General features: G+C 48.4%; 2 protein-coding genes across 3 annotated transcripts in view; one reads left to right on the top strand and one right to left on the bottom strand.

Annotated features, from left to right (window-relative positions):
- HRAS (HRas proto-oncogene, GTPase) overlaps positions 1–27,093 on the top strand; it is a 44,540-nt gene extending 17,447 nt beyond the window's left edge. For both annotated transcript variants that reach the window (XM_065635093.1, XM_065635094.1), the window contains 5 exons: positions 16,404–16,557; positions 21,199–21,377; positions 23,682–23,841; positions 24,544–24,668; positions 26,792–27,093. In XM_065635093.1, the coding sequence (XP_065491165.1) occupies positions 16,447–16,557; positions 21,199–21,377; positions 23,682–23,841; positions 24,544–24,663 (570 nt within the window). In that variant the 5' untranslated portion in view covers positions 16,404–16,446 and the 3' untranslated portion in view covers positions 24,664–24,668; positions 26,792–27,093. The remainder of the gene's footprint in view (positions 1–16,403; positions 16,558–21,198; positions 21,378–23,681; positions 23,842–24,543; positions 24,669–26,791) is intronic.
- The window catches only part of LOC135988831 (USP6 N-terminal-like protein), a 95,053-nt gene continuing 92,666 nt past the window's right edge, over positions 24,872–27,258 (bottom strand). Inside the window, exon 16 of the mRNA XM_065635092.1 lies at positions 24,872–25,847. Coding sequence (XP_065491164.1) covers positions 25,768–25,847 — 80 coding nt within the window. The 3' untranslated portion in view covers positions 24,872–25,767. The remainder of the gene's footprint in view (positions 25,848–27,258) is intronic.

Raw genomic sequence — 27,258 nt, 5'->3', positions numbered from 1 at the left:
AAGAATAAATCCAATGAATGCTGCTGTGTTTCTTAAAGTGTCTTCTCAATGTGTGCTTCCCAGTATTGCAGAGTTGTGTTTGCGCAGCAGGATCAAGAAGTCTGAGAGGCCAGTGGGAGATGGCTGGACACCAGGAAGGAAATAGGGAAGCCGTATATACAAACCCGGTAGAAAGAAGTGATGTTTATAGCTTGGCGTCATCGTTGCTGCCACGTGTTGGGGAAGTCAGTGGCTTCAGAAGATAAAGATTTGAGTGTTGTATGGACAGCAGGGACAACCAGAATTAAAAAGAAATAAATTCTCCAAAGCGGAAACTTTGGTGTAGGAGGCCCCTTTTTTTGTTTGCGGATCATTGGGCAGGATGAGACCCTGCTCTGGCTTTCCACTGGAAAGAGTAAAAGAAGGTTTCAGGCTACATGACAATCCCTCACAACATCTTTCATGCCCAGCCATCGCTTACACTGTCCTAATGAACTTACATTACAGTAATTAGAGTGTACTACAGTGTGTCCAGGTGGGTTTTGAATGTCTCCAGAGAAGGAGACTCCACAAACTCTCTGGGCAGCCTGTTCCAGTGCTTTGTCACCCTCAAAGAAAAGAAGATTCTCCTCATATTCTGATGCAACCTCTTGTGCTTCAGTCTGTGCCCATTGCCCTTCATCCTGTCGTTGGGCACCACTGAAAGGAGTCTGTTCCCATCCTCTTGACATCCACCCTTGAGATATTTATAAACATTGATGAGATCTCCTCTCAGCCTTCTCCAGGCTGAACAGACCCAGCTTTCTCAGTCTCTCTTCATAAGGAAGGTGCTCTATGCCTCTAATCATCTTTGTAGCCCACCGCTGGACTCCCTCCAGTAATTCCTTGTCCTTCTTAAACTAGGAGCCCAGAACTGGATGCAGTACTCCAGATGCAGCCTCACCAGGGCAGAGTAGAGGGGAAGGATAACCTTCCTTGACCTGCTGGTCACACTCTTCTTAATGCACCCCAGGATACCATTGGCCTTCTTGGTTGGCCACAAGGGCACATTGTTGACTCACGGTCAACCTGTTGTTGACCAGAACTCCCAGGTCCTTCTCTGCAGTGCTGCTTTCCAGCAGGTCCACCCCTAACCTGTACTGGTGCCTGGGATTATTCCTCCTCAGGTGCAGGACCCTACACTTGCCCTTGTTAAACTTTGTCAGGTTCTTCTCTGCCCAGTCCTCCAGCCTGTCCAGGTCTCACTGAATGGCAGCACAGCCTTCTGGTGTGCCAGCCCTTCCTCCCAGTTTGGTATCATTAGCAAACTTGCTGAAGGTGCACTCAGTCTCTTCATGCAGGTCATTGATGAACAGGTTGAACAGGACTGGACCTAACACTGACCCCTGGTGAACCCCACTAACTACAGGCCTCCAACCAGACTTTACACTGTTGATCACAACCCTCTGAGCTCTGCCATCCAACCAGTTCATGATCCATCTCACTGTGCATTCATCCAGCCTGCACTTCCTGAGCTTGCCCATGAGGATATTTTGAGAGACGGTGTCAAAAAGCCTCGCTGAAGTCAAGGTAGGCAACATCCACTGCTCTTCCCTCATCTACCCAGCCAGTCATACCATCACAGAAGGCTATCAGGTTGGTCAAACATGATTTCCCTTTGGTGAACCCATGCTGATTACCATGCTGACTTCTTCTACTAAAGGTATTCTCTCTAAAGACTTGAAGGTTTTCTTCATTCTGTTTGCAGCTGGGAGCTCGTGTCCACACTCCCTTGTATCTTTTTATCCATTCATTTCGTGAACTCTTCGACTCTCTTTTCCGCAATGACTTGTCATCCCTGAAGCTCAGGGCACGGCATGCTTTCTATCCGTACCTCTTTCAAACAAGCAGATCTAGTTAATGTGACTGGAGGGAGCGCTTGCCAGTGCTGTCATGCTGGTCCAGGTGAGGCTAAGACCCCTGCGTTGCCCTTTTCTCCATCAATTGTTGCTCTGTGTAGAGGAACGCATAAGTTAAGTCAAAGAAGTAAGGCAAAGTAGAGTCTTTGGGACTTGATGTTATGTCAAGTGCAGTGCCAGGGCTAAATCTGTATCTACTCATTGCCTCTACCAGGGACATGCTGAGGGACTGGGGATCAGTTGAGGAATTTCAAGAAAACATAGGTTCACCTAACCTTTAGGCATTATCAGGGGGACCTCAACTGCCCGGCTGCTCTTAGAGGCTTTGCTTATTTGTTAATCAGGTTGTCAGGCTTCAATGTTGAGGTGGAGCCACATCTCACACAGGCTTGACATCTTGCTTTTCTGTGATTCTTTTTCAGCCCTGATGTGCCTGTGGAGGCTGGCTGCAAGCCCATTAAAATCCTGCACGTTGTCATTGCTGTGGGCTCCCAAGGAAGCCCTGGAAGGAAACCCCCCCTGCTTCTGCTGATTGTGCAGGTCTGCCAGCAGAGGCTGGAGGCTGTGATGGAGGTGATGGAGTAGGCGTTGCACTTGGGTCCTCTGTATAATTGACTACAGCCATTGATGAGAAGCAGTCTTGTGTCAAAAGCTTGAATGAGAGGAAGCCAAAATCCCCAGCTTTACCATGCATTTCATTTGTGACCATCAGTGACTCACTTAATTGCTGTGGGTTCCTTGTTGCAGGGTGGAGTTCCTATTTCCTTGATCTGTTACACCATGTGTTCCTGGGTGTTGGGATACATGAACCTGCATGGAGGCTACTCAGGGTTGAAGGAGCGTGCCTTTGGTGTCCATGCTGTGATGCTTACAAGACAGGCAGGATGAGTCCCTGTGCAGTGTCCCTTTGTTGCTCCAGAGCGAAGAGGGAGAGTGCTCCCTTTTCAGTATGGAGAGCTGTAATCTGTACATCATCAGTCTTATTTGCAGCAGGCCTGTGCTGTGACAGTGATTTAAATAACCCACCCACAGCAACATCACTTGGATTTTTTTAAAATGCAGACTGTTGCAGATGAAGGCGACATGAGCATCACATTAACAAGCCTGCTGTGGCTGAGATTTACCATGAGCAGCAAAGTGAGGTTTGGGTAATCCGGGACCCAAACTTAACAAAGTCTGCTGATCCAAACTTAAATCTCACACCTTAATCTTTGGATGGTTGCTCAGTATTGCACACACAATGCATCGGCTGGCTCTGCCTGGCTTCAGACCGGGTTGTGACAAATCCATTTGCCTTGGCCGTTGAAAGGCTGGTTTTGGAGGTCTTTTCCAGACCTCTCTGCCAGCCACGTTCAGTGTCGCCATCCCTCCAGGTTGCAGCTGGCTGGTGCTGCAGCTGCTGGGTCCATCGATCAGCAGTGTGCCCCTGAATATCTGACGCATATTCGTGCTTGCCTACAACATTGTGTCACCCTGCTAATAACATGTCCCAATGTGAAGGAGAGGAAGGATGGAGTCCCAGCAGCAGGTACCTGGTTGCTTTCCTTTTATCTCCTCTTCCCGCTGCCGTCTTGTCCTTGGCTCTGTATGATGCCCCATTGCTTGCTTTTCTAATGCATTTTCCATAGCTCCTTCTTCCAGATTTGCTAAAGCAAGCACTGCAGCTTTGTGTTTGGCTGTGGTGCCTTCTTTTCTTTTATCCCTGCTCTGCTAATAAATAAGGGCGTATGCCTGCAAAGGCACTGCAAGGACTAAATGAATGCAGAGGGATGATCATTATATTTGATCATGTAAATTGAATGGCTTACTAACGTAGGAGATACTCTGGAAGCATCTGATTTTGACTGTTTGGGGTCACTCAAGCCATTCCTTTAAGCTCTGTCTTTGAATGAACTGTGTGAACAGCTTTTTATTGGTGTCCCATTGGGAATGGAAAGGCAAGAAGCAAACTCAGTCTTCTTCCCTCATCCCAAGATGGACTGTCCCTCACCTACAACTAGCCTGTGGAGATGACACTATTGTGTCAGTGTTGCTTTACCCTCTGTCTTGAAAAATGGGGGGGGCGAAAAGATGCTGTTCTAGCTTTCCCTGAAAAAGATAGAACTTCAGATGATTTGATTAGTGGCCTGTGATATACCACATGTGAGAGAGGATGGATGGGAGTTGACTCTGGTTTCCCCCTTTGAGTAAAAGATCCTTAGGTGCTGCCTGGAAGCTGGGGGAGCCAAATTGGGTACTAACCAAAGAGTACCCCAAGATGTCTATCTGAGTCCAACCCAGCTGGAGCTGGCTGTCCCTGCAGAGAGGGATCCCTCTCATTCCTTCTCTGTGTTTCTTGGGCTTCTAGGGGCGCTTGAGCCATCCCCAGACGAGATGATTCTATTTCTCTGCAGGGCTGGTTAGCCATTTAGAGGGTGAGTGCTGCTCCTGCTTTCCCAAGATACTAATCTGTCTGCTTTTCTGCTGTTAGCCGGCAGCTTCCACGTCTTTCCACCTGATCCCAATGCCACCTGCTTGCTGTCTGGACCTTTCTGCTGCAGGAGCTGTAGTGTGATAGGACATGTGCTGTCTGCACCATTTCATTCCTGGAGACCGGAGCTCACCAGTGCTCTTGTAATATTATTTTGCTCCAAACCAGGCCTTTAAAAAAGTCTCTTATCCATTAGATGTTAAAAGAAAACAAAAAACAAAATAAAAATGAAATTAAAAAACCCAACCCAAACCAAACTTAACAGCATTATCAAAACAATTTTTGAAACTTCGCAGCTGCAAATACCCCGTGTCCTTATGCATTTATTTGCTGTAAAAATACATATGTGTTAGGATTTAAAGCAAGCAGGAAGCTGAACAGCCAGACCTATTTCCATTGCAAATTCTTCTCAGTGAAAATGGCTTGGATGCATTTCCTGAAACCCATTTCCTAATTTTCCCTGTCAACGGTTGTTTGGGAGGAACAGAGAAGGATGGGGAGGGAGAGGAGAACAGAAGTCTCATGGGAGTAATGCATTTTTTGACTGTGGGGTACATTTTTTGGCCTGATAAGCATGCGTTTAGGTAGGACTGGCCGTTGTCTTAAGTGATGCACAAAGCCACCTTGTACCAGTGGCTTCCCCCTTTCTTGTAGGTGGGCTTCAAGTGGGAAGATTGGCAGCGGTGCTCAGCTGAGCCCTCTGCTCCCAGCCTTACCTGCATCTCCCGTTGCTTATCTGTGCATTGGAGCACCCACCTCTCTGTCAGCCACCTCCGCCTGTGACACAGTTGTGATTTCATTAAGATAACTGGAGAGCAGGGCACCTCTTACAGCACTCTGGGCTTTCCTGCTTGATATACCCTGCCTCCCCAACCATCTCTGCCCAGGGAAGCTAGGCTGGGAGGGAGCTGCCAGCACTGACAGCCCAACAAAAAGACTCAGCAGGAGACCAATGGCTTTCCCATCCAAAACCTCTACTGTGAGCTTTTTGTCCCACATGAAGACCCTGGATGGGAAGTCAAGGTGCCTGAATTTAGTTCCCAGTTTTACCACCCATTGATGTCTTTGGGCCAGTCCCTTCGCTTGTTTGCATCCTCTTGCCTGTCTGTATGCGGAGGATGTTGTTTCTGTTCATGCATGGCCACCACCTCCAGTGCTAGCACTGGATGCTCCATCTCTTGCAGCTTAGCGATGAGATCTGAATTTGTGCCTTCTTACGCTGTTGCAGCAGACAGCCAGGCAGCTGTGACCTGTCATAGCATGATGGCAGGACCAGTGGGTCCCAGGAGGGGCTTTACTTTTTCTCAGGAGCTTGCCTGCAGCTGTTCCTTTTGTCACCAAGATGACCAGGCAGAATACATCAGTTACCTTAGGAATCCAGCCTGGAGACAGCATCTCTTGTAATCTCACCCCATTACTGGGCAGCATTTGCCCCAAAGCCTGATGTTCTCTGTCCCTGTCAATAGTTGTAATTACAGAGATCCACTTACACTGACGCTATGTGCTTGTCTGGTCCAAGTTTCTACTTCGTTGTGCCTTATATCTTGTGGGAAAATCAATATAATTTGGTACCAAGTCTAACAAGTCAAGAGATTGATCAGAGCCTGGGTTCGTGGTTGGCCTACCACACATTTTAACAGTTATAGTTATTATTGTCTATAATTCGGGTCTTGTTTTAAACTTTCCTGGGTACCTGTCCATCTCTTCATGTGTTCAAGGTGCACCACGCTGGGTTTCACCCATTACATTTATGTTTATATATGGGATTTTAATGCAAAGGAAGGTTAAAAGCTGCCTCTTCTCTTGAGCTCCGTTTTGGCCTCTCTGTTGCACAGAGTATGTTCTTCATTTGTTTTTCTGAAAAAGGCTGGGAGGCCTGGGAGAAGTATCTTTTCCAGGTCGAGGTGGAGAGCTGCCAGCACAGGCGGGGAAGCGTCTGCCTCTGAACCACCTGCGTGGCCCTGGGAGGCTGGAGAGGAGATGAAAGCAGAGGAGCCCTGGCAGTTTGCAGTCTTCTGCATTTTGGCAGTGAGAGCTTTTCCTCCCCCGCACTGCTTTCCCACATGCACTGGCAGAGTCAACACTAGGTCCTGAGTCCTGACTGCAAGATAAGAACTCGGTTTTTATTTGATTGTCCCTTGTCATCCCATCCTGCTTCGTGGTGTGTTCCTGACTTCATGCATCCACGTTTACCAGGCTTTCAGACAAAACTCCAGTCTCCTCTTTATGTAGGCTACTCTTGTTCAGCTGGAGTCTCAAACAGCATGTAAGTGTTAGATCATAAATCACAGGCATAATTTAAAAGCTGTCTTTGATTCTTCAAACTGCTGGCCCTGCCAGATGCAGACGACTGGTGTTTTCAGCTAGTGACTTGGGTGCCAGCCCAGGTGGTATCCCATCAGCTTGTGGTTTTTTAAGGGTCTGCGTCCAGCAGTGGGGTGGGGCGTATTATTTGCTTGCCTGTTTCCTTCAGACCTTTCTGTGGACTGGCAGCAAGTAACCTGCAGAGCACCCTTCTCTGTCTCTGTGGAAGTTAACTTGGAAGATGTGTTCTTCAGCAGAGACTACAGTGGGATGTGCTCCTTGCTTGCAGGGAGAAGGGTAGAGTGGTGATGGTGGAAGGTGAAGATTCCACCATGATTCGCAAGCATGTCCCAGCACCTGCGGGAGTTTCCTGGTGGCCTGCTGCTCCCCAGGCCACGCTCATGATGCTGGAGACACAGGCATGAGCAGTCCTGGTTTATAAGCTCCTAAGATAAAGGGGTTCCTAATCTTTCTTTGGAGTATAGTAATTTTTGTGGCTTGTATTGGCTGAGAGGGACAATTCCTTCATCTAGAGGGAAAGCTCTTGGGTAGCTGGTTTGTTCTTTGGGTTTATTCTGTTACTACTTGTGCAGGTTGTTTGCTGGGTTTAGGTGGTTTAGGTATAGCTGCCTACTAGTTGTTTTTCTTAGATTAAACAGGGAACAAAGAACTTTATTAAGAATATTTATTAGTTGAGAGGGAAAGCAAGAACAGTGTAGCCAGACCCACTTACTGTTAACAGCCGGTGATTGCGCAACTTTGCCTTTTACTCAGATGTCAGAAAGCTGAAGCAGGAATCGGAGAACAGAAGACGGGCAGCAGCTTTGGTGAGGATGGTACTATCTTGTTTTCTTGTCCTTCCATCTCTTCTGCCCCCTCAGTAAGTCTGCAGATGGCACGAAATCAGGTGGGAGTGTTCATCTGCTGTAGGGTAGGAAGGCCATACAAAGGGATCTGGACTGGCTAGATTGATGGGCTGAGGCCAATTGTATGAAGTTGAACAAGGCCAAGTGCCAGGTCCTGCACTTGGGTCACAACAGCCCCATGCAGCACTACAGGCTTTGGGAGGAATGGCTGGAAAGCTGCCTCGCAGAAAAGGATCTGGGGGTCACGGTCAGCAGTGGCTGAATATGGGCCAGCAGTGTGCCCAAGTGGCCAAAAAGGCCAACAGCATCCTGGCTTGTAGCAGGAATAGTGTGGCCAGCAGGACCAGGGAAGGGATCATCCCCCTGTACTCAGCACTGGTGAGGTCCCATCTCTAATACTGTGTTTGGTTTTGGGCCCCTCATGATAAGAAGGACATTGAGGTACTGGAGAGAATGCAGAGGAGGGCGACGAAGCTGGTCAGTGGTCTAATGAGGAGCGGCTGAGGGAACTGGGGCTGTTTAGCCTGGAGAAAAGGAGGCTGAGGGGAGACCTTATTGCTGTCTACAACTATCTGAAAGGAGCTTGTAGCATGGAGGGTGTTGGTCTCTCCTCCCAAGCAACAAGCGATAGGATGAGAGGAAATGGCCTCAAGTTGTGCCAGGGGGGGTTTAGGCTGGATATTAGGAAACATTTCTTCATGGAAGGGGTTGTCAGGCATTGGAACAGGCTGCACAGAGAAGTGGTGGAGTCACTATCCCTGGAGGTATTTACAAGATGTGTAGATGTAGTTCTTAGGGACATGGTTTAGAGTTGGACTTGGTAGTGTTAGGTTTATGGCTGGATTGTATGATCTTAAAGGTCTTTCCCAACAGACCTATGATTCTGGAAACGGAAGACAAGCAGGGGCTTCACAAGCCATTTGTGGTTGGATACTCTCTGGCAGAGAGGTTGTGTTGCCAGAGGTGCTTTAGCTGGAAGCTGTATAAGGGCTGGGCCTGGTGCAAGGACCCCATCCATGCATGTTCAAGACCTTGTGCAAAACCATGGCTTGTACCTTGCTGCTAGGACCTGTTTATGGCTGGCTTGGAGGGGCAATCCCTCCTTTCCAAACTTGCCTGTGCCTTGAACCTAACCACAGCTTTCTGCTGTTCTTCTTCCCAGGTTTCTCCTTGAATGTGTTCTCCTGTGTTTTGAGTCTTGCACATGGTGTTATTCCTCACCCCTTTTATTTTTTTTTCATCTAGAGCAGTATTTTTGTAGTCAGTCTCTTGGGACAGGCTGCCTTTTCCTTCAGATCTTGAAGAGTTTGCAGAGGCTGGAAGAAGCCATTCTGTTCCTCTTAGCCTTTTTTCTTTTTTTTCCCCAGCTGAAGACATTTATTATCTCCAAGTCATTTCTCCAAAGCAGAGTCACCATTTGCAACTTTTATTTCATCTTTGGCATTCCTCTCTCTTTTCATCTGTGGGCTGCATTGTCTGAGTTTGCAAGTATGCAGTGAGCAAGCCAACAACAAGCATGTTGGGTTAGATTTGCAGCCCCTTTGTTAGTTTAAATAGCAACAAGTAAACTGAAATGAAGCACATGATAGGCTGTGAGTTGTAACAGAGCATCAGCTTGCCAGCCTTGTTTTGCTAACCCCTTTCAGGCTGGGCAGGCCATCAGAATTTTGACCCTTGAGTGAAAAGGAAAGGTGGCATTTCACACCACTGGAGAGGTTCCTTCAGTCCCTCCAGAGCCTGTATTATGTGACGTTAGTGACAGTCTTGTGTATGGGCAAATGGAGGAGCCTGGACAGTCACTGAGGTGAGCCAGCAAGGTTTGCATTGTCAGTGTTCTAGAAACACCAAGTAGGATTTCTTACTTGTGGGCAAGTCACCACTTCTGTCTGCAGGGCTTCTCTGCCAAAGGGAAATAAAATCAAACACTGTGGCATTTGTGGTCTAAGGGCTCCGTGGTTCCTGTGGACAGGGCTTGGTTCCTGTGGATGAAAGGGTGTCCAGTCTGAGACATGTCCAAAGAGATTTGCAGAGGTGAGACTGCCTTCTGATGCCTTTAAATGCAGAGACTCCCAATGGACAGGTAGAGGGTAAACATTCTGTAGTGAACAGCTGTAAAACTTCTGTTGTAGCTGGCCTCAGTATGGCAGTGCTGCACAAAAATCCGTCTCTTGGCTTGTTTAATTGACTTGGTGTCCATCCTGGGGGAAAAACAAGGTGACCTGAGGAAAGGGAAGATGCATAGAAAGCTCCTTCAGTGATTCTGTTGGAAGGGTGTCAGAACCTCCCTCACGGTGAATGCATTGGAAACCCACTGCAAATCTCTTTCGCTTGACACCTGAGCTTTTCTTGAAACTGTGGTGGTGTGACGTGATGTACTGATGGGGCCAAGCCCCTTGAGTTCCTCACCTCTACTTCTGCTGAGTGAGTTTCTAGAAGTTTCACAGTCAGGTCCCCAAAACCACCTCTCTCCCTGCAGATGAAACTCTGTACTGGAGAAGAGGCACTGTGAAGAACATCAAGTTGTTCTTTGCAGGACACAGTTGGTTCTCTGGGTAGCACCTCTAACCTTGATGCCTGCACCTGCTTTAGGTTTTCATCCCATGAAAGCTTGCACCAAGCATCTCGGTCCTTGCTTGTGTGGGCAATGCCTCTGTGCTGACAGGGGAGAAGATAAGGAGATGTACCTTCTGCCCTCACCTACACCTTCATCCCCTCCCTGCAAGACAAAGGTAGGATCCTGGTGCCCACTGGCGCTGGACACTTGCTCTTGTGGCTTCCTGCACAAGGCTGGCAGATGTTTCTTGTTGCTGGAGCTGCGTGGCTTCAGCCACTGGTCTGGAAGCAGCTGCTGCTGTCATGCAGAAGCACTTGGCGAGGCTTTCCTAGACAGCTTTGAATGGGTGCCAGGAGCCCTCTCACTACAGGAGAAAATCCACGAGGTCAGGAAATACAGCAGTGGCAGCTCTGGCTCCATGCTGGCTGGGGCTGTTGGCTTGGCAAGCAGATCCCAGCCCTCCTCTTCCTGAATGGTGCTCCTGAACATCTCTCCTCCTTGCTGTCTCGCTTAGCTATTTGTTCGACAGCCATGCCCATCTTTTGGGACATGAAACAGTTGAGTACTGCAGAGGTGATAATTATGGATAGGCAGGGAAAACACCAGACAGTGACCTGGGTCAGGCTTTCAGATCTTGAAGAGCTTGCAGAGGATGGAAGAAGCCATTCTGTTCCTGCTCAGCATGGGACTGGGAGGCTGTGCTTTTGTGTTACCCTCTGTTATTTTGTGGTCAGCTCTGTCTGGGCTCTGCGTTAGCTGCTGAGAAATAGAGGCTCTTGTTTATACTCCTCTGGAAATCCTCACATCAGGAGAAGCTTTCACAACAACCAACAGGCTGAAAACCTCCATCTGGTATACCCCCAGACTGAGCGTGAAAACTTGGGATATCTGTTACCATCTCTTCTGCAGTAGTGTAACTTTTTCTTCCCTGCCTCTGGTTTTTAGGAGAGCCAGAAACATTGTCTTTGGGATGGCTGTTCCTTGCACCCATGTGGTGATGATGTTCATGTGGCATTGGGGAACAGTCACCCCTGTGTTGAAACCTGTGTGTGCATCGATGATCAGCCTTGCTCCTCTTATGTTCAGGAGCAAAGAGCCTGATGGGGAGCTATGAGATGCTGTTGGTAAGATCAGCTTAGGGGTAAGACCAGCTGCTCAACCCTGTAACAAAGCTTGCCCATATAGAAATCCCTGCTTTTCTCCACAGCCTTTGGCCAAGCTCACTCTCCTGTGGCATTTGCATGTGCTCTGATGAGCAGTTGAGTCTTCATGCTCCTTGTGAAGAGCTTGCATCATGGATCCTATGGGAAAGGAAGCAATCTCATCTGTACATTGATTTTAGCACACATTAGTTCAGGCAGCTCTCATGCCTAGAGCTGTCCATCATTCCCCACACTCTTGCTTTACATAAGGGCACATTTTACAGCAATGGTATGAAACAGTTTGGTGTGCTGGACTCACCATCCCCTGCAAGCTGCAGAATCTCTCCTGCCATTGCTGGGACATGAGTGGCATGCAGGGTGGTGAAGAGTTAGCTGAGGCACCAGCATCTTCTAGGTATGATGTGAGTGAGCAAACACTAACATTGCAGAGTTCCTGTATGCAAATTGTCCATGTGCTGGCCATGAGTGGTGGGGAGCAATAGCTTTTTCACACCCCTCATCTTTCCCCACCTCTTGGGTGGGTGCAGAGCAGGGAGATGTGGGTCCGTGTTTCTCTAGAGGAGCCAGAGCTCAAAGCTCTAGACAGGGGTGATGATGTGCAGGGCTTGCTGGTGTATGGTTGCCCCTCCACTGACCCTGCTTAGCTGGGGTCAGGAGCAAGGGGAAGACCTTTAAGCTGCTGTGGGTGACTGCCTTGGCCCTGTCGTGGTTTAACCTGAGCTAGCAATACAACCACAATAGCCGCTCACTCACCCCCTCCCTACCTCCCAAATAGGGGAGAGAATCAAAAGGGAAGGGAGAAACTTGGATTGAGATAAACACTGTTCAATAAAATAACAAAATACTAATACACTGCTAGTAAATATATCTATATAAAATAGAAATAGAATACAAAATAAAAGATACTCAATGCAATTCCTCACGAACTCCATCCACGCTGAGCAGCCAGGCCCAGGAGACAGCACCTGGTCCTGAACAGCCGATCCTGAAAAGAGAAAAAAGGAAAAAAGGCAGAAAGGCCCAGAGGCCTCTGCAAAATGGGAAAAGGCTGAACTAAACATCCCAAACAGAACTCCTCCGGCTCCAACAAAAGGAGCGAAGAAAGCCAAGAAGTGAGAGAGAGAGACCAGAAGATCCCGACTCTCCTTAAATATGAAGCATGATGCTAATGGGATGGAATGCTCTTATTGATCAGTCTGGATGTCAGTCAAGCTCTGCCCCATCCATGCCCTGCTTCCTCGATGCCTCATACCTGTGGGCAGAACACTCAGAACATCCTTGGCCCTCAGACCAGAGCAATTAAAAACATTAACTCTGTCCCTGGGTGTTATCTCTTGTTCTCAAACTAAGTCCAAGTAATGACTGCGCTAGCTATGAAAAAGAAAGGTTTCTAACTGCATGAGGAAAATTAACTCATTTTCAGTTAAACCTGCACAGGCCCCCACCTCCTGCTGTGATGTGGACCAGGGAGGCTGGTGTGACTGTTTGGCCTGGGTGTCTTCTGAAGAGATAGGCTGTTGTGGTTTGATTGCAGGGTGACAATAAAACTGTGGCAGATGTATTGTTAACCCTCTCTCCCCCTGCTTTCCCCTTCAGCCCCTCCCTCTCCCCCCTTCCCACTAAGGACAGGCGATTGGGAGGGAAAGAAGGGCAGAGAGAAGAGAGTTGGAAAAATTAAAAAGGTTTTACTAATGCTACTAATAGAAATAGAGAAAATAATACAAAAGATACAAAACCAATCTTGAAAGTCCCGGCAACTGCTCCGGCAGGTGTAGGGCCGGCACCCGAAGTCCTGGACTGGACTCTGCAGCCAACCGGAACTGGATTCAGTCTGTCACTAGGCCTCAGTTCGCAGGGACAACTCGCAAGGTCCTCTCCCGATGTCGGCCATAAGGAAAAGGGACGAGATCCTCGTGATCCCCCACTTTTATAGGAAGTATGACGTGAATGGGATGGAATACTTTAGTTGGTCAATTTTCAGTTCACCTCCTGCTTGCACATCTCATAAGATGCATCATTATCAATGACCTTGCATTCCATTGCTATGTCTACCAAAACACGTACCTAACTTTCAGGAAAACTGCAGTTAGCAAGAAGGCCTTAGCTGACAGGGAAATTCACTAAAAGAGAAACTTGTTTTTAACAAAACCAGGACATAGGCCAAGCAGTGCCTTCCACTGGGGTGGTCTCAAGTGAGGACCCCCTCCTTGAGGACTCATGTCTTCTGCTCCCCACATTGAGTCTAGGCTTTTTTCACTGCCTTAGCAAGTCTCATAGACCTGGGCAGTTGTGCAGTTCCCCTTGAGCATCATTACAGCAGCTGTTCCATCATCAGCACCAGATGTTGAGCAAGGTCTGTTGCAGCCACTGTAGGCCTTTATTTGCAGCTGCTGTGTGTTTTGCTAGGGGCTGCTGATCTCCCTGCTCTATATGAAAGATAGGAGCTAGTTGCAGAGTTTCTTCAGACCCTCAAGATGCTTCTGTGTTCAGCTGTGAAGCTGTTCTGCTGCAGGGGTGATTCCCTCCTGGCCAGCAGTGTTGATGGAAATGGTCAGTCAGCATTTGCTCCTCAGTCCCCGTTTCAGCCTGTCACTGTGCCTCATAGTAATTGTCTCTTCCCATCTAAGAGACATAAGAAGCCTGGGGTGGGGATCTCTTGTCCCTGAGAAGCAGTGTACATGAGAAACTCATATCTGTGAGGCTGTGCGTTAGTGGAGCAGAGCAATGTGCACACAGTCAATTAGAGTGATGACTTAGATTGTCTCCTGTAGCGTTGTTTTCAGTCTGCATCTCTTCCTTGAGTGCCAGAAGAGAGGCACATCAGACTTTTCTGGGAAGCAGTGGCACTTTCAGGGGTGGACCTAGCATATCGCATCATTCGCACCTTGTATTTGCACCATCACTGCTTTTCCACCATGTTTAATGACCTTCAGCTGTTCCAGCAGTGAAGAATGGCACAGTAACCAGAGGTCCTGCTTGGCATCATGTTTGTGCTCTGATTGCTCTTTTGTACCCCCTCCTTTGCCTTTCTTCAAGATCCTGGATGCTTAGAAGGGCATGAGCTTTGTTTGCCTTCCTGCTACCGAGACAGCAGCTCAGAAAATGGTTTTGGGAAGAGGCAGTTGTGTCTGACTGCTCCCAGCTCGAGTGGGTCATTGAACTGTCTGAGTGGTTTAAGGTTGTTATCAGGTGGGCGTTGAAGGCAGAAAGTTCTGGCCTCCTTTCTATTAGATCTTTGCTGCATTAGCAAATGCATCGGATGCAGACTGAGTACCAGCTTCCAGAGTTTCGGGAGTGGGGCTGGTGAGCCTGGGGAAGAGGGTGGAGTGATTTAAGTGTTGGGGTACGGGAAGATCTAATCCCCATGCAATGGTGTTGCAGGCTGCATGAAATGGTGACTGGCCAGGGGAACTGTGAGCTTGTCTTCCCACTACCCACTGTGTTTTGGGTAGCTTCCCCTGAGCTCACAGATGGCAGCTACAGATGGGTATCTGACACTGGGGTGACTTTCAGTTGCAGGGGTTGCAATCCAATGAGGGTGGATTTCTATTTAAACCTTCAGGATTTTGTAATCATCCTGAGTTAAAGTTCCTCTTTCTTGTTGGAGTCGGAGCAGAAATTTAAGGGGGGACGTGAGGGGAGATGAGTTTTCTCCAGCTGAAGGGCAATGGCAAGTACACAGTGATGCAGAAGTGTCATTTGTTCATCCTGACCCTAATCATCATTTCCAATTGGCACTTTTCTTGATGGCGTCTCTTGCTCCCCTGGGGGGCATACCAGCTTCATCACGTGGGAACAAGGGTACCCCTTCCACAGCCCTCTTCCCTCTTGCAATGGCCAGCACAGCAGGAGGCATACGTAGCTGGAGGACAGGCACAGGGTGTGGATGTGCTGCCATCTCAAACATGCCCTGTGGCTTGAGGTTTAATGCAGCTTTGAAGGTGAAGATGTGGAGCTAATGGTGTATTGAGGGGGCTAGGACTTCTTCTCTGCTCCCGTGGTCATTGACATCCAAAGTGCATTGGCCAAGGCATTCAAATCTATCTAATGATTTTGGGTTGCCAGCTTGAGATAAGGCAAATTGGAGACAGTGCTGAGCACTTCTGGAAAACCAGATCTCTTAAATTGGTTACTTTAGGGTTTACTTTTGATTTATTCAGCCTGTACCTCTGTAACGCTCCCTTACCTCTTGAGGCTTACTTGGGGAATGTGTGAAGTTTGCGTCCAGACCATCAGGGTGAAGGACTGCAGCATATCACAGGATAAACAGAGTTTTGTATTCAGTTCTATTGATTATTTTGGCCATTTTAAAGTAACCGTCATTACTAGCAGAGAATGTTAGGTTAATTAGCTCTGGATGCTGCAGTTCTGTGCTGCACTTCTAGAACAAGTTTTATGGTTTTAGGTGAGGCTGTCTCATGTTTGAGACGCCAGAGCAGTGGGCCATAAAAGCAGAACAAAGACAGTGGATCCTGGAGGCACAGTACAGAGTGACAGACTCAAATAAGTACAATTTTCTCTGGCCAGATTCCCAGAGTAGTCAGTGTGCTGGGTGGGAAGAAGCTAAGGAAGCCCTTGACTTTTGGGGCACACGGGCCATCCCACCATCTTCCTGTTTCCAGGCCAGGTTCTCCAGGGTGGTATGTCTGTGAGCTTGAGATGAGAGACCAGCGTGGTCCTGGAACAGGATACCCTGTGGCAGCAATTTCATGGACAATTTCATAAAGCTGCATTAAAAGCACATTGCATCCTTGACGGTGGCTTGCTGATTTTCACCCAAAGGAGGGAAGAGTGGCTCTTTGCCCTGCAGAATAGCAGTGAAGTGGGTTTACCTTGTCCCATCTTCAATACCTGCTGAAGTCAAGCAACTTAAAAGACCATTAAATCCTTAAGGAGTGTGTCCCTTCACCTCTGCCTTGCAGAATTACGTGTCTCTCTGTTACAACGTGCTGGATCCCAGACCTTGATGTCTCTGCCTCGCAGCATTGGGTGCTCCTGGGACATGTAGGAGTCACTGGGAACGCTCAGTACCTGAGGAATGAGGCTACACTTTGCAGATTTCTGCCTTTTCCAGCAGGAAAAGGGGCACCGACTGCTCAAACCCACTGTAGAGCAGGTGGCAATGGGGAAGGACTCCTCCTAACACAGTGGCTATGTTTCTCCTTGCAGGTGGTAGCACTCCTGGAAATCTTGACCTGGGGTCAGCTGGAAGATGACCGAATATAAGCTGGTGGTGGTCGGAGCTGGTGGTGTCGGGAAGAGTGCTTTGACAATACAGCTCATTCAGAACCATTTTGTTGATGAATATGACCCCACGATAGAGGTAAGCAGCTCTGGGCGTGGGGGTCTGTCTATTTGTTTTTCTTTTGCTCTTCTCCACCTTACCTCCAACAATGCTCGGCTTGGTCTCAAGTCTGAACTTGAGCAGGGACGTTCCTCTGCTTTGCAGAACTGTTCTGAGTCGCTACATGCATGCTCAGGAGGTCGCAGTGACCGAATTGTGCTTCCTGCAGAAGGACAGCATTGTCTGCTGAAAGAGAAATGGTGAGGGAGGCAGCAGAAGCAAGCAGAGGGGGTGGCAGTGGAAGTGGGCAGAGCTGGGCAGGGGCTGAGGCGCAGCACAGGAGTCCTCCTTTCTGATGAGACTACAGTGTAGGGAGGGGTTAAAAGTTTGGGACTGAAGAGCCATTTTGGGTCTGTGCTTCCATTTCTCCTCTTGTGAAATCAGAGTAAATGACTTGCACAGGATGTTTTGAGATTTACTGATGAAATGGGTTTTATCAGAGCTTGGTTGTATTATGTATGTTGTGCAGTTTGAGTGAGATGTGCTAGGCAGCTGAACTGTTGTGGTTCCCAGAGCGCTGCCTCTGCTCTATCACGAGGAGTGAAAAGGTTGATATGTGGGGCTCATAGTTGGTGTGGATGGTAGCATTGGCCTGCCTAGCTCAGCAACATGCCTGGAACAGCAGGCAGCGAACCTGTGCTCCTCCAGGCTGTGCAGAGCAGAGGGTCTGGTCTTCAATATCCGTTACACTGTCACTTTTTTTTTTTTAAACTTTTTAAAAACATAGTGAGATGCTATTAATAATTACCCCCGTATGAATTACACCTTTGTTCAGGGGAGATGTGGGCAGCAGCCGCTGTTCTGCACGAGGAGTAAGTCTACCCTGGGAAGGCAAATTACAGCTCAGTAATGCCTTTTGGACAGTAACATCCCTGTCTGCAGTCCCAAGGGATTCTCTACCAGATGTGTATAAATGCAGCTGTGGTTGCTGCAGTTATTATTATCATAATGGCTAAAAGGCCCCAGCTGGGGTCAGAAATCTATTCTGGTAGGTGTTGTATGTGTAGTCCCCACCCTGAAGAGCTTACAACTTAAATAAACAAGCAAGAGAAAGCTTGGTAGAAAGGCAGAAATAGTATTGCAATCCTACAGATGGGAAGGAGAGAAAACACTTAAAAGCACGTGCTATTACGTCATTTGGTCAAGGTCACCTAGAAAGTGCATGACAGAGACTGGAATTTAATTTAAGGGCTCCCAGGTCTTGGTGCTGCACCTTGCTTATGGATGTCGTTGCCTTCTCTGCCCAGCTCCTCTCCCTGCTCGGCACCAGTAGCATCGTGTGCTTTTCTCAGAAACCCGTTTCAGGTTGGTTTTTGGCAAAAGAGCTGCTGATGGAGAGCAGCCTCCCTGGGGAGACATCTGCATGGATGGGTCCTCTCTTCGACCTTAGGGTGGGCAGAGGCAGCTCTGAGCCAGTGATGTTTTGGGTTTTGGAATCCTACTTTTTTTGGTTCCAGCTGCCTGCCCCCTGCATGTACCCTGCAGGGAATTTTCTCCATGTAAACAGGCAGTGGGGAATGTAAACCTTGCATGGCATTTCCCAGCACACTCTCCTCGCCCTGTCTGCTCCTGCTGTGCCCCAGGAGTCTGTTCTCCTCCCTTGCTCCCCCCAGCCCCACTCTGCTCTTCCCCTCCTCTTCCTAAAGCAGCCACGAGCTGCTCTTTACCCCTCTTACCCCTGGTGCTTTTCTACCTGCAAGTCTCACCAGCCCTGATCCCTTTGCAGCTCTCTTGGTTGTGCCTCATGTACCCCCCACCCTAGCCCTCTTCTCACTCGTTCCAAGTTGACGCCTTTTAATTATGCTTCATTTTATGGGGATTTAGGATGCATAGAGAGTTACCTGCCAGCCATTCGAATGTGACCAACAAACCACGCTCCTGTGACTAAGCTGCTTTGGATTGTGCCCAAGAGCTGACTCTGACTGTTCAACCAGCTAACAAACAGCACAGCAATGCTGAAATGAGTAGGATAAAAGAAAAAAAAATATTTATGTGCAAAGGCTTCACCCATCACTTAAACGAATTGAGTGCAGGGTGTGCTGCAAAGGGGAGTGGGTTGGGCTACACTGAGAAGATGCTCCCCAGGGCAGGAGTGGTGGAGAGGTGAGTTTGTCCCATCTGGGGCAAAGACCCCGACTCAATGCCTGTTCTTCTCTTACTTTCCTCATTCACTAGTGCAAATGTCTCGTTTTGTAACTCAATGTTGGCCGACCTGCTACAGCACGCACTCGCACGCCTGCTCTTGGGCTGCCGAGGAGCCTTAAGGCTTTATTTTGTGAACAGGAGGGCCAGGTCACCAAGGAAATGTATGCTGCTGATAGTGTCCTGTGGTGAATTAGCAGGGATGGAGTAAAGAGTCAGACTGTGTTGAGAAATTCTTTAGTTTGTCTTCCAGCTTTTAGCAGTCAGCTAGTAACAGGCTTCCCAAGCCTCTGGTCATATCCTGACTGTAGCATTTTAAAAATTGATCTCTTGGCCTGGTCCCCCAGCACACCTGGGGTGCTCCCAGGATCCATCTGGGATTCTGAATCTGAACCCCAAGTGGACATTGTTTCTGTCACCTGGCACTTCACAGCTGGGTCCAGCCACTTTCTCCTGTGCAAGAAGCTGGGGTATGACATGGGGGGCTGCGGAGGAGCATTGAGGCTCCAGGGTGCCAGTGGCTGCACATGTGGGCCGGTGGCAGCTACACCTGCAGCAGCAGCCAGGTCACCTGGCAGCGTGGCAGGGATGGCTGAGCTGCCATCCCAGCTGAAAATGGATACAAAGCAAAGGTGGGGAGAGCTGGTCCCCTTCCTGTGGGAAGTGGTGTGCAAAGCTTCCTCTGCAAGACTGTTAACTGCCTTTGCTTCCTTAGCAAGCTGGCTTGCCTTAGAGGTGGCCTGTTGATGACCTGAGCTGAGGTGTGGGATCGCTTCTCTGTAGGTGTGCTGGCTGCTGGTGAGATCTGCTGTAATTGGAGACTTGGCAATTAACTGTGAACACACGTGCTGACAGGCTGGTCCTATGGATGCAAGCCAGGGCGCAGGGGTGGGAGGATGCTCTCCTGGGCAGTGCAGGCATGGAGGTCCCCTTTGCTGGTCCCTGCCAGACACTGGGACCCTGGAGGTGGAACCAGTGCTCTTCTACCTTGCACCAAGGAGGCTTCAGATACATTATTGATTAGAAACGGGAGCACATCCCTGCAGGGCAGCCTGCCAGTTGCCTTCAGAGCAGTTGGCTGGAAGCCAGCCCGTTACTCCATGCTTATTCTCAGTGGGTCAGCAGTCCCCCTCTTGGGAAGTCGTGGCTGAGAGGTTGTGGCAGAGCATATCGCATCTCCTCTGATTTTGCAGCACTCTCCACAAGGTAAGATTTTAATTAGCCCCAGTAGATGATGATGTTGTAGTAGTGAACCAAAGGGTGGAGGCTGTGTTGGCCTCATTTCCTTTCTGTGCTGCTGCTGGTCCTGTTGGTGACCTTTGCTGTGTTGGCTGTTTGTCTACAAACCTGCAAAGCTCATCTGATAACATTGTTGTCATCATTGGAAGAGCAGCAGATGTTAGAATTAAATTTAAACTGCAACCATAGCCTCCGTGAGTAGCTGCAAAGCGTTGTTGTGGTCATATTGCTCACTTGTACCTTTTTTAAACCTTTCATTTTGGCTTCTCTCTCTTGCTGAGAGTCAAGAATGCCGCACTATACATGGGAGACAGCTGTCGGAGAGGGATGAAGCTGTTCTTTGTGCAGAGGTTGCCTCAGCAGCATCCCTGCTGATGAGACTAGACATGGGGGAAAGGCATGATGGAGAGGAGTGGTACTTTGAGGAGCCTGCCTTGAAATTGAAACCTTTTGAGGGATGCCCTGGGTGATTTCCAGGCCTTCTTACAACTGCTGTAAGTTGCAATTGCCTCTGCTGCAGGGAAAACCCCTAACTTGAAAGGACCTGCCTGGATAGTCCTTACCTCTCCTGCAGCCCCCTGGGCACAGACTGGTTGTGGGAAACACCCTCATCACAGTGTAATATATCTTTTTTTCTCATGCTTGAAGAAGAGGTTTACCACCAAACCCAGTTTGCAGCCTTACTGGTGGCATATCATCTCTGTTGCCTGATCTGAGATGCACTGGAGGTGCTGGATTTCCAGGTGATCTTAAACATCTTCCAGCCCCACAGATCACCGATGGTGGCTGAAAACCCTGGCTGGCTGGAGAGGCCTTTCTTGGGTGTCCCCTTCCAGCACCCAGGCAGGGCAGCAACAGGAGAGATCAGCCAGGACAAAATAAAACTTAGGAAAATAGTTGTTGAGGGCTATGTGGTATGGTAGAGACAAAGCTGCCCCTGGTCTGCCAGAGGCAGGGCTGGGAACAGGGAGAGCAAGGCAGGGGCTGTCTCCTCTATGGCTCTGCCAGAGAAGGGAAAACCTGCACAACTGCTCCTTTTTTCCTTTTCCTTTTCCTCCTTTTTCCTTTCCTTCCCATTTTTGAAACAGCTTGAGTCAGCTATTTAATGGGAGATAAACCAAGGCAGAGCATGACCTGGCATCTTCCCAGGGATGCACTCGCTGCATACCTTCACTTGGCTGGACCTGAGCCCTCCCTTAATACATCCTCCTCCCTTTCTCTCCCTTTCCTGGCCTGCAGGATTCCTACAGAAAGCAGGTTGTCATTGATGGAGAGACCTGCTTGTTAGACATCTTGGATACTGCAGGGCAAGAGGAGTATAGTGCCATGAGAGACCAGTACATGAGAACCGGGGAAGGATTCCTCTGTGTCTTCGCCATCAACAACACAAAGTCCTTTGAAGATATTCACCAGTACAGGTCAGTATCCTGGGAAGGGCCCCTTTCTTCTTGCCCTGTGCGAAGGGGAGGCCTTGCTGCTGCACCCTTCTGCCCTCCCTTTTAGATCAGGCCCTGCAGTGGAAGCACTGGCTTCCAGCAAATAGAATTAGCTCAAGTGGCCATTCCCCAGGGAAGAGTTGGAGCAGACGGCTAATGTCAGTGACTCCAATAAAACCCATCTGAAGGGATTGCTTGTGGCCTTTGGGCCTCGGTAATGTAATGTTTAAGTGTTTATGGTGACTAAAGAGAGAGCTGATCCTCTATGACCCAACTCCCTCCCCTCCCTAAGTAATGGAATTGCTTTGTTAGTTCAATTGATCTCAGCAACTTCTGCTGGGGCCGGGAGCTAGGAAAGGAGGCTGGAAAGGCCAGGGGGGGCTGCTTCCCTGTCTGGGAGCTGTTGCAGAGAGACTGCAGTCTGCTGGCTGCATGCCCGTGGGGAGAGGCAGTCCTGGCCTCTTGGAGCTTGGTTTCAACCAGGGCAAAGATGGGGCAGAGTAAGAGCCCTGGCAAGGTGACTTGCCCGAGAGGATGTACTGGAGGGACAGTGGCAGAAAAGGGACCCCATCCTGGCATGATCCTGCTTTGGCTGCACCCAGGTTATCCATCCCACATTTCCCCCCTGCTGCCATCATCCCTGTGGATCTGGAGAGCCAAGGAGATGATATAAATGCAGCAGGAGTCTTCCCTGGTTACCCAGATGTTAGCTTAGGGAGCAATCACTCTGCTTTATGTCCTTTTTTTGAGGCTTGGCTGTGATGGGAGGCACTTGCAGAGAATGCAAGAGATGGCTCTGCCTGTCCCCACTCTGTCCACTGCCCACCAAGGAGTCACGTACCCCAGTCTCTCATCATAAACTCGGATCACAGATAATCCTGTAGCTCCAAGCACAGAGACAGCCCTTCCTTGCTCTGTAGTCAGAGGCGCTGCCCTGAGCTGTTGAGATCTCTCAGTCTTTGGCTAGCAGTGTAATAACTATACAGTTGGACTAATTTGGCTTGTTTTAGCTGAGCCAGAGGACAAAGGATGGGATTTTCCTAAAGCACCTGAGGGATTCAACAGCATTCATCCTTGTGCTGGGGGCTGGTGCCTGTGAATCATGCACAGGATGGCTTGATTTCAAGCCCTGGTTTTAATCATGATGTAAATCACTGGCTTTCATCTCGTTTTGCCTGTGCTCTTTGTGTTTGCACTTTTAAAATAACGTTCCCCAGAGAAATGCTGGCTCTCCCTGGTTACTAATCATTAGGAGGTATCTCTTTTCAGCTAAGTGTAGCCTATGCACTAAATTTAGTACTTGTTTGCTGATCAGGATGTTACATGGAACATTTAAGTGGCTTTATGGCGTATCATACATATAGTCAGACTTCATTTCTATGTTCTACTAGATTAAAAAAAGATGACTGATTTTTTTATGTGTGTGTGTGAGATACATGTTCAGCTGCTTTTGGATAGAAATTTGAATTCAATTAAAATGCAGAAATCAGCATTTTAATAATGCTTTTTTTAGTTAAAGAAAACCATGTTAAATGTTCTGGATGCATGAGCAAGAAAAAAGAAAAAGCTGGTTTGCATCTGATGCTAAATGATTTATTAAGCAAAGGAAGTTATCATCTATCAGGAGGGAATTGAATGGATTGCTTATAGCCATGATGGCCTTTAAGAGTTTTAGAAGTGGTAAATCTCATCCTTGCCTACCTAGTTTTAAATCTGAGGTTAGAATGAAGAAGCAAGCATTACAGCTTTTTTGCTTCCCAATTGGTTTCTCAACTTTGAGTGACTTGAACTAAACTGAAAAGGAAGCAAATACTGCCCATGCATCTGCAGAAAAGGTTACAGCTGCCAAAAGCTAGTTCATCAGCTCAGCAAATTCTGGATGCAAGTGATTTTTTTTTTAAAAATCCCCATTAAGGGGGATTACTTGATCTAAAATGTTGGAAACAACACAGGTAACTGCTTGAGTATTCCTATTTATTTAGCTTAAACTATCTGAAGTTCATGTCTTAATATAGATTGTAATAATTTCAAGTTGTGTTTTGTAAACAGTTGCATTTAAAGAGCAGAGGTATGTTTAGTTTTTGTTTCCAAAAGTGCCCTAGCTATTTTGCTGTTTACTCACTTATATGCTGTGGTAATTTATGTTCTCCTGAAAGCCCAACATAAGGTGCTTGGCAGGAATGAAGCATAGCTATTAATTCTTGATGAAGAAGCTGGTGGGGAGTGTCCTGGAGCTTCCCTCTGAGGCCTTTTCTCCCTTCACTTTGGCACCTCTTACTCTTGCAGGGAGCAAATCAAGAGGGTGAAAGACTCAGATGATGTTCCTATGGTACTGGTGGGAAATAAATGTGACCTACCAGCCCGGACAGTGGAGACCCGGCAAGCACAGGACCTGTCCCGAAGTTACGGGATCCCCTACATAGAAACGTCTGCCAAAACCAGACAGGTAGGAGGAGAGTTTTAAAGAAAATCTTCTTTTTCTTCTCTTTTCTCCAGTGCTGTCCAGGAGAGGCAGGAATGGGCAGAAACCACGTCGCAGGGTGCAAGGGCTGGGGTTAGTTGCTTCCTCAAGGCTAAATGTTGAATAAGGACATTCCCTCCACTGTCTGTGCTTGTGCCTCCAATCCAGAGAAGAGAATAATTCATGCTCTGGCATGATGCCTTTTCAGGGCTTTCTCCAAGGCTCTAGAATAACCTATGTAGTCACTGCAGGTCAGCTAAGCTCAGGGGACTTGGCTAAACTCATCCATGGTCTGTTTTGGCAGACCTGCAGGCAGAATATACCAGTGCTGAAAGGACCATGTGGGGCTCCCAGAGCACAAGAGTGGAAATGGAGCAGCTGATACCTTTAATGGTCTACTGGTGGTGTTTCTCTTAGGTGGTAGAGCTCATTCAAGCTGCTGAAATCTGATGAATTTCAAGTACTTAAGAGCTCCTTGGTCTTATGGTTGTTCATTCAATCTCGCTCTCTGGGGGACACACTAAGATCCCTGTTAGTCTTTTCCACTTGGTTTTGTGCCTTTAGCTCTGCAATCTTCACTGCTCAAAGACAGCACCAGGGACACCTATTTGGGGAGCAGAGCCCTCTCTTTTCTCCACTCTCCCCTCTTAAAGTGGGCAGTTGCTTCAAGCGATGCTTTTCTTCCAGGGCGTTGAAGATGCCTTCTATACCTTGGTGCGGGAGATCCGTCAGCATAAGCTGCGCAAGCTGAATCCCCCAGATGAGAGCGGCCCTGGCTGCATGAACTGTAAATGTGTGATATCGTGACTACGGTGAGTTTTGGAAGCAGGAGTTGGGGTGCTGTGGGGGTATATTAGAAGCAGGGCAGGAGGTGACTGCAGATGTACGCATCTGCGAACAAATGCAGCAGAAACAACTGCAGCAACAGGTATTTTTTAATGAAACACCTTTTTGACTGAAATAGCATTTTTCTGTCAAAACATAGGTAAGTCAAAATTCCCGCTTTCCCGAGGAAGTGTGTAGGAGGAAACGGCTGTTTATTTTTGCCCCTCGTTTTGTGGAACAACATTCTACAGAACTGAATTAAGAAAATAGGTGTTTTGTCATGCTTTCCCTGGGAAAGCTTCTTCCCATGCTACCCCTCTGAAAGAGGAGTTAGACTGGTGTTGAAGGTATGCGGCTCACTACGCATTCACCAGACTGGCCCTAGAAGAGTTCAGATGAAGAGCTGGGTGAGCACTTTACCCACTAATGCACTCATGTAAATTGCCTTGTCCTAAAGTTTCAGAGCAGACCTATCTCACTGTGAAAGTCCTGTGTTCTTCAGAAGAGTTTTCCCCATTAGATATATCCCCTGGGATATTCGGAACTGATGCAATGTTGAGAGTTAGCCATAAGGGGAATATTTTGCTGGAGCCAGAAACAGTGTTTTTCAGATTGTCCATGTTCACTTGCCTGTTTTTCTGCTTTTTCTGTCCTTGGTTTTGTGTGTGTTTGTGGGGTTTTTGGTTTGTTTTTGTTTTTATTTGTTGGGTTTTTTTGTTTGGTTGTTTTTTTAAATGATGAGTTTATTTAAATCATTGCAATCCTGATAGATAGGAGGGAGAGCTCCTATCAATGTCCCTGCATGAGCTGGGTGGCCTTAAGCCAAACACCTGGGAACATCTGGGTGTAACCAGCTCCTTCCCTTGGCAGAAATGGAGAGAGAGGCAATTGGGGATGAGTGCACCGGGGAGATGTACGTCTGAGGACATCTGGGACTGGGGTGTGGGAGAAAAACCTGCATGAACATTGCCCTTAATGTCTTTTGGGGAGTCTCCCAAGCACCTGGACTGGCCCTTCACCCCTTTACACAACTGCTGGAGTCCTAAAGAGAAGTGTGTTGTGTCCAGAGATGGTGCTAAGAGGGTCTCACTGAAGGTGGAGGTGGGCAGCTGGTTTTCCTCTGTTGCTTTTTGAGCCAAAGGCTGTGAGCACAGCTGATGTGTTCCCTGAAAACAAACAAACACAAAATAAAACAAAATGCTGGCAGTGTTTTCTTCCTATAAGGAAAAAAAAAAAGTCAACCCACCACCCCTCTGCTCCCAGCCAATGCACCCAATGTCTCCTGGGGACTGAGCTGAATGCTGTGCCCAAGCACATTTACCACTGCTAAGGGGGGTTTTCCAGATGTTCGGGTCCTCCAGATGTTCAGGAATGTTTCCTCCGGATGAGGATGTGAGCTCAGGGCTTGTTTCCTGCTCTGGCTCACAGCTGATGGCATGGGCTCAGCAGACACTGCTGCTCCCTGACACTGAGACTGCCAGGAGCCCAGTCCCTGTCACAGCTCGCTGGCCAGCACTGGCATGGGCACTGCCTTCAAAAAGAGGGGCAAGAAGGGGGATGGCAAGGAGTCTCTTGGAAACGCTCTGCTCTGTTAAGAGTGCATGCCCTGTGAGTTGCCCACATCTTTTTCTGCTCATGCAGAATCTGGAAACCAGACATGCTAGCTATTCTAGCTGCAGTGGCCAAGAGCAGAGAGGGGAGAACATCAGGGCAAAAAGGAAAAGCAAGGCAAGGGTTTTGGGGAGAATGGTGGGTGTGTGGTCAGGGAGCCAGGGAGATCGGCTGCATTTACCCTGGACTCACTTTGTGGTTCCCATCATCCCTGGAGGTGGGAGAAGGATCTCACCAAACAGTGCCCCTTCTCACAACAAGGTCTGGGCAGAAGCAGAGGCTCACCCATCGCTCCACAGACCATTTGCTTGTTCCCTTCAGCACACATGCAGATGCTTTGCTGAGCCACGTCCAGACCTCCAAGACCTGTGTAGCCCTTTATTTTCCCTCTGTGGGCACTAGCAAGGTCATCCTGAAACGTGATGGGTGGGTAATGGAAACAGCCCCTGCTGGTTCTGACAGTGAATGGGTGCTAATGAGTGTCCTGTTCTGGTTTCAGCTGACTGGACTGTGTCTTGGAGTGGTTCCCACTGTGCAGAGCACAAGGAAAGAGGTGAAGCAAAGGAAGAAGCAAACGGATTCAGAGGAGGAGTATAGTCGGAGGTGGAGAGGAAGAGGAGGACAGGGGGAGCATGAGCACCTCCAAGGACTATCTTGCACTTCACCCAAGCCTGCGGCAAACAACCTTTTTTTCTTTTTTTCTTTGTCTGTCCCCTCCTTCTTTGGCCTCCTCCCACCCCAGCAACTGTACAAAGCCACAGATTGAATCACAGTAAATTATTATTTGATGGTCTCAACAAACTGTCTCGATGGCTGTCTCCTCCTTCCAGAGGGTGCTGCTGCTGGTGCTCCGGGAGGATCACTGGTGGGATGGTTGGGAGGGAAGGGTGCTGAGATTTGCTCTCCGGGGACCAAGGTCATGCTGTAGCCCGTGAAGATGATCAGGGTGGGGTATCCTTCAGGGAA

Source organism: Caloenas nicobarica, chromosome 5 (genome assembly GCF_036013445.1).
Source record: "Caloenas nicobarica isolate bCalNic1 chromosome 5, bCalNic1.hap1, whole genome shotgun sequence".
NCBI classification, from domain to species: Eukaryota; Metazoa; Chordata; class Aves; order Columbiformes; family Columbidae; genus Caloenas; species Caloenas nicobarica.
The sequence above is the reverse complement of the archived record's forward strand: the minus strand, read 5'-3'. Positions and strand labels throughout refer to the sequence as shown.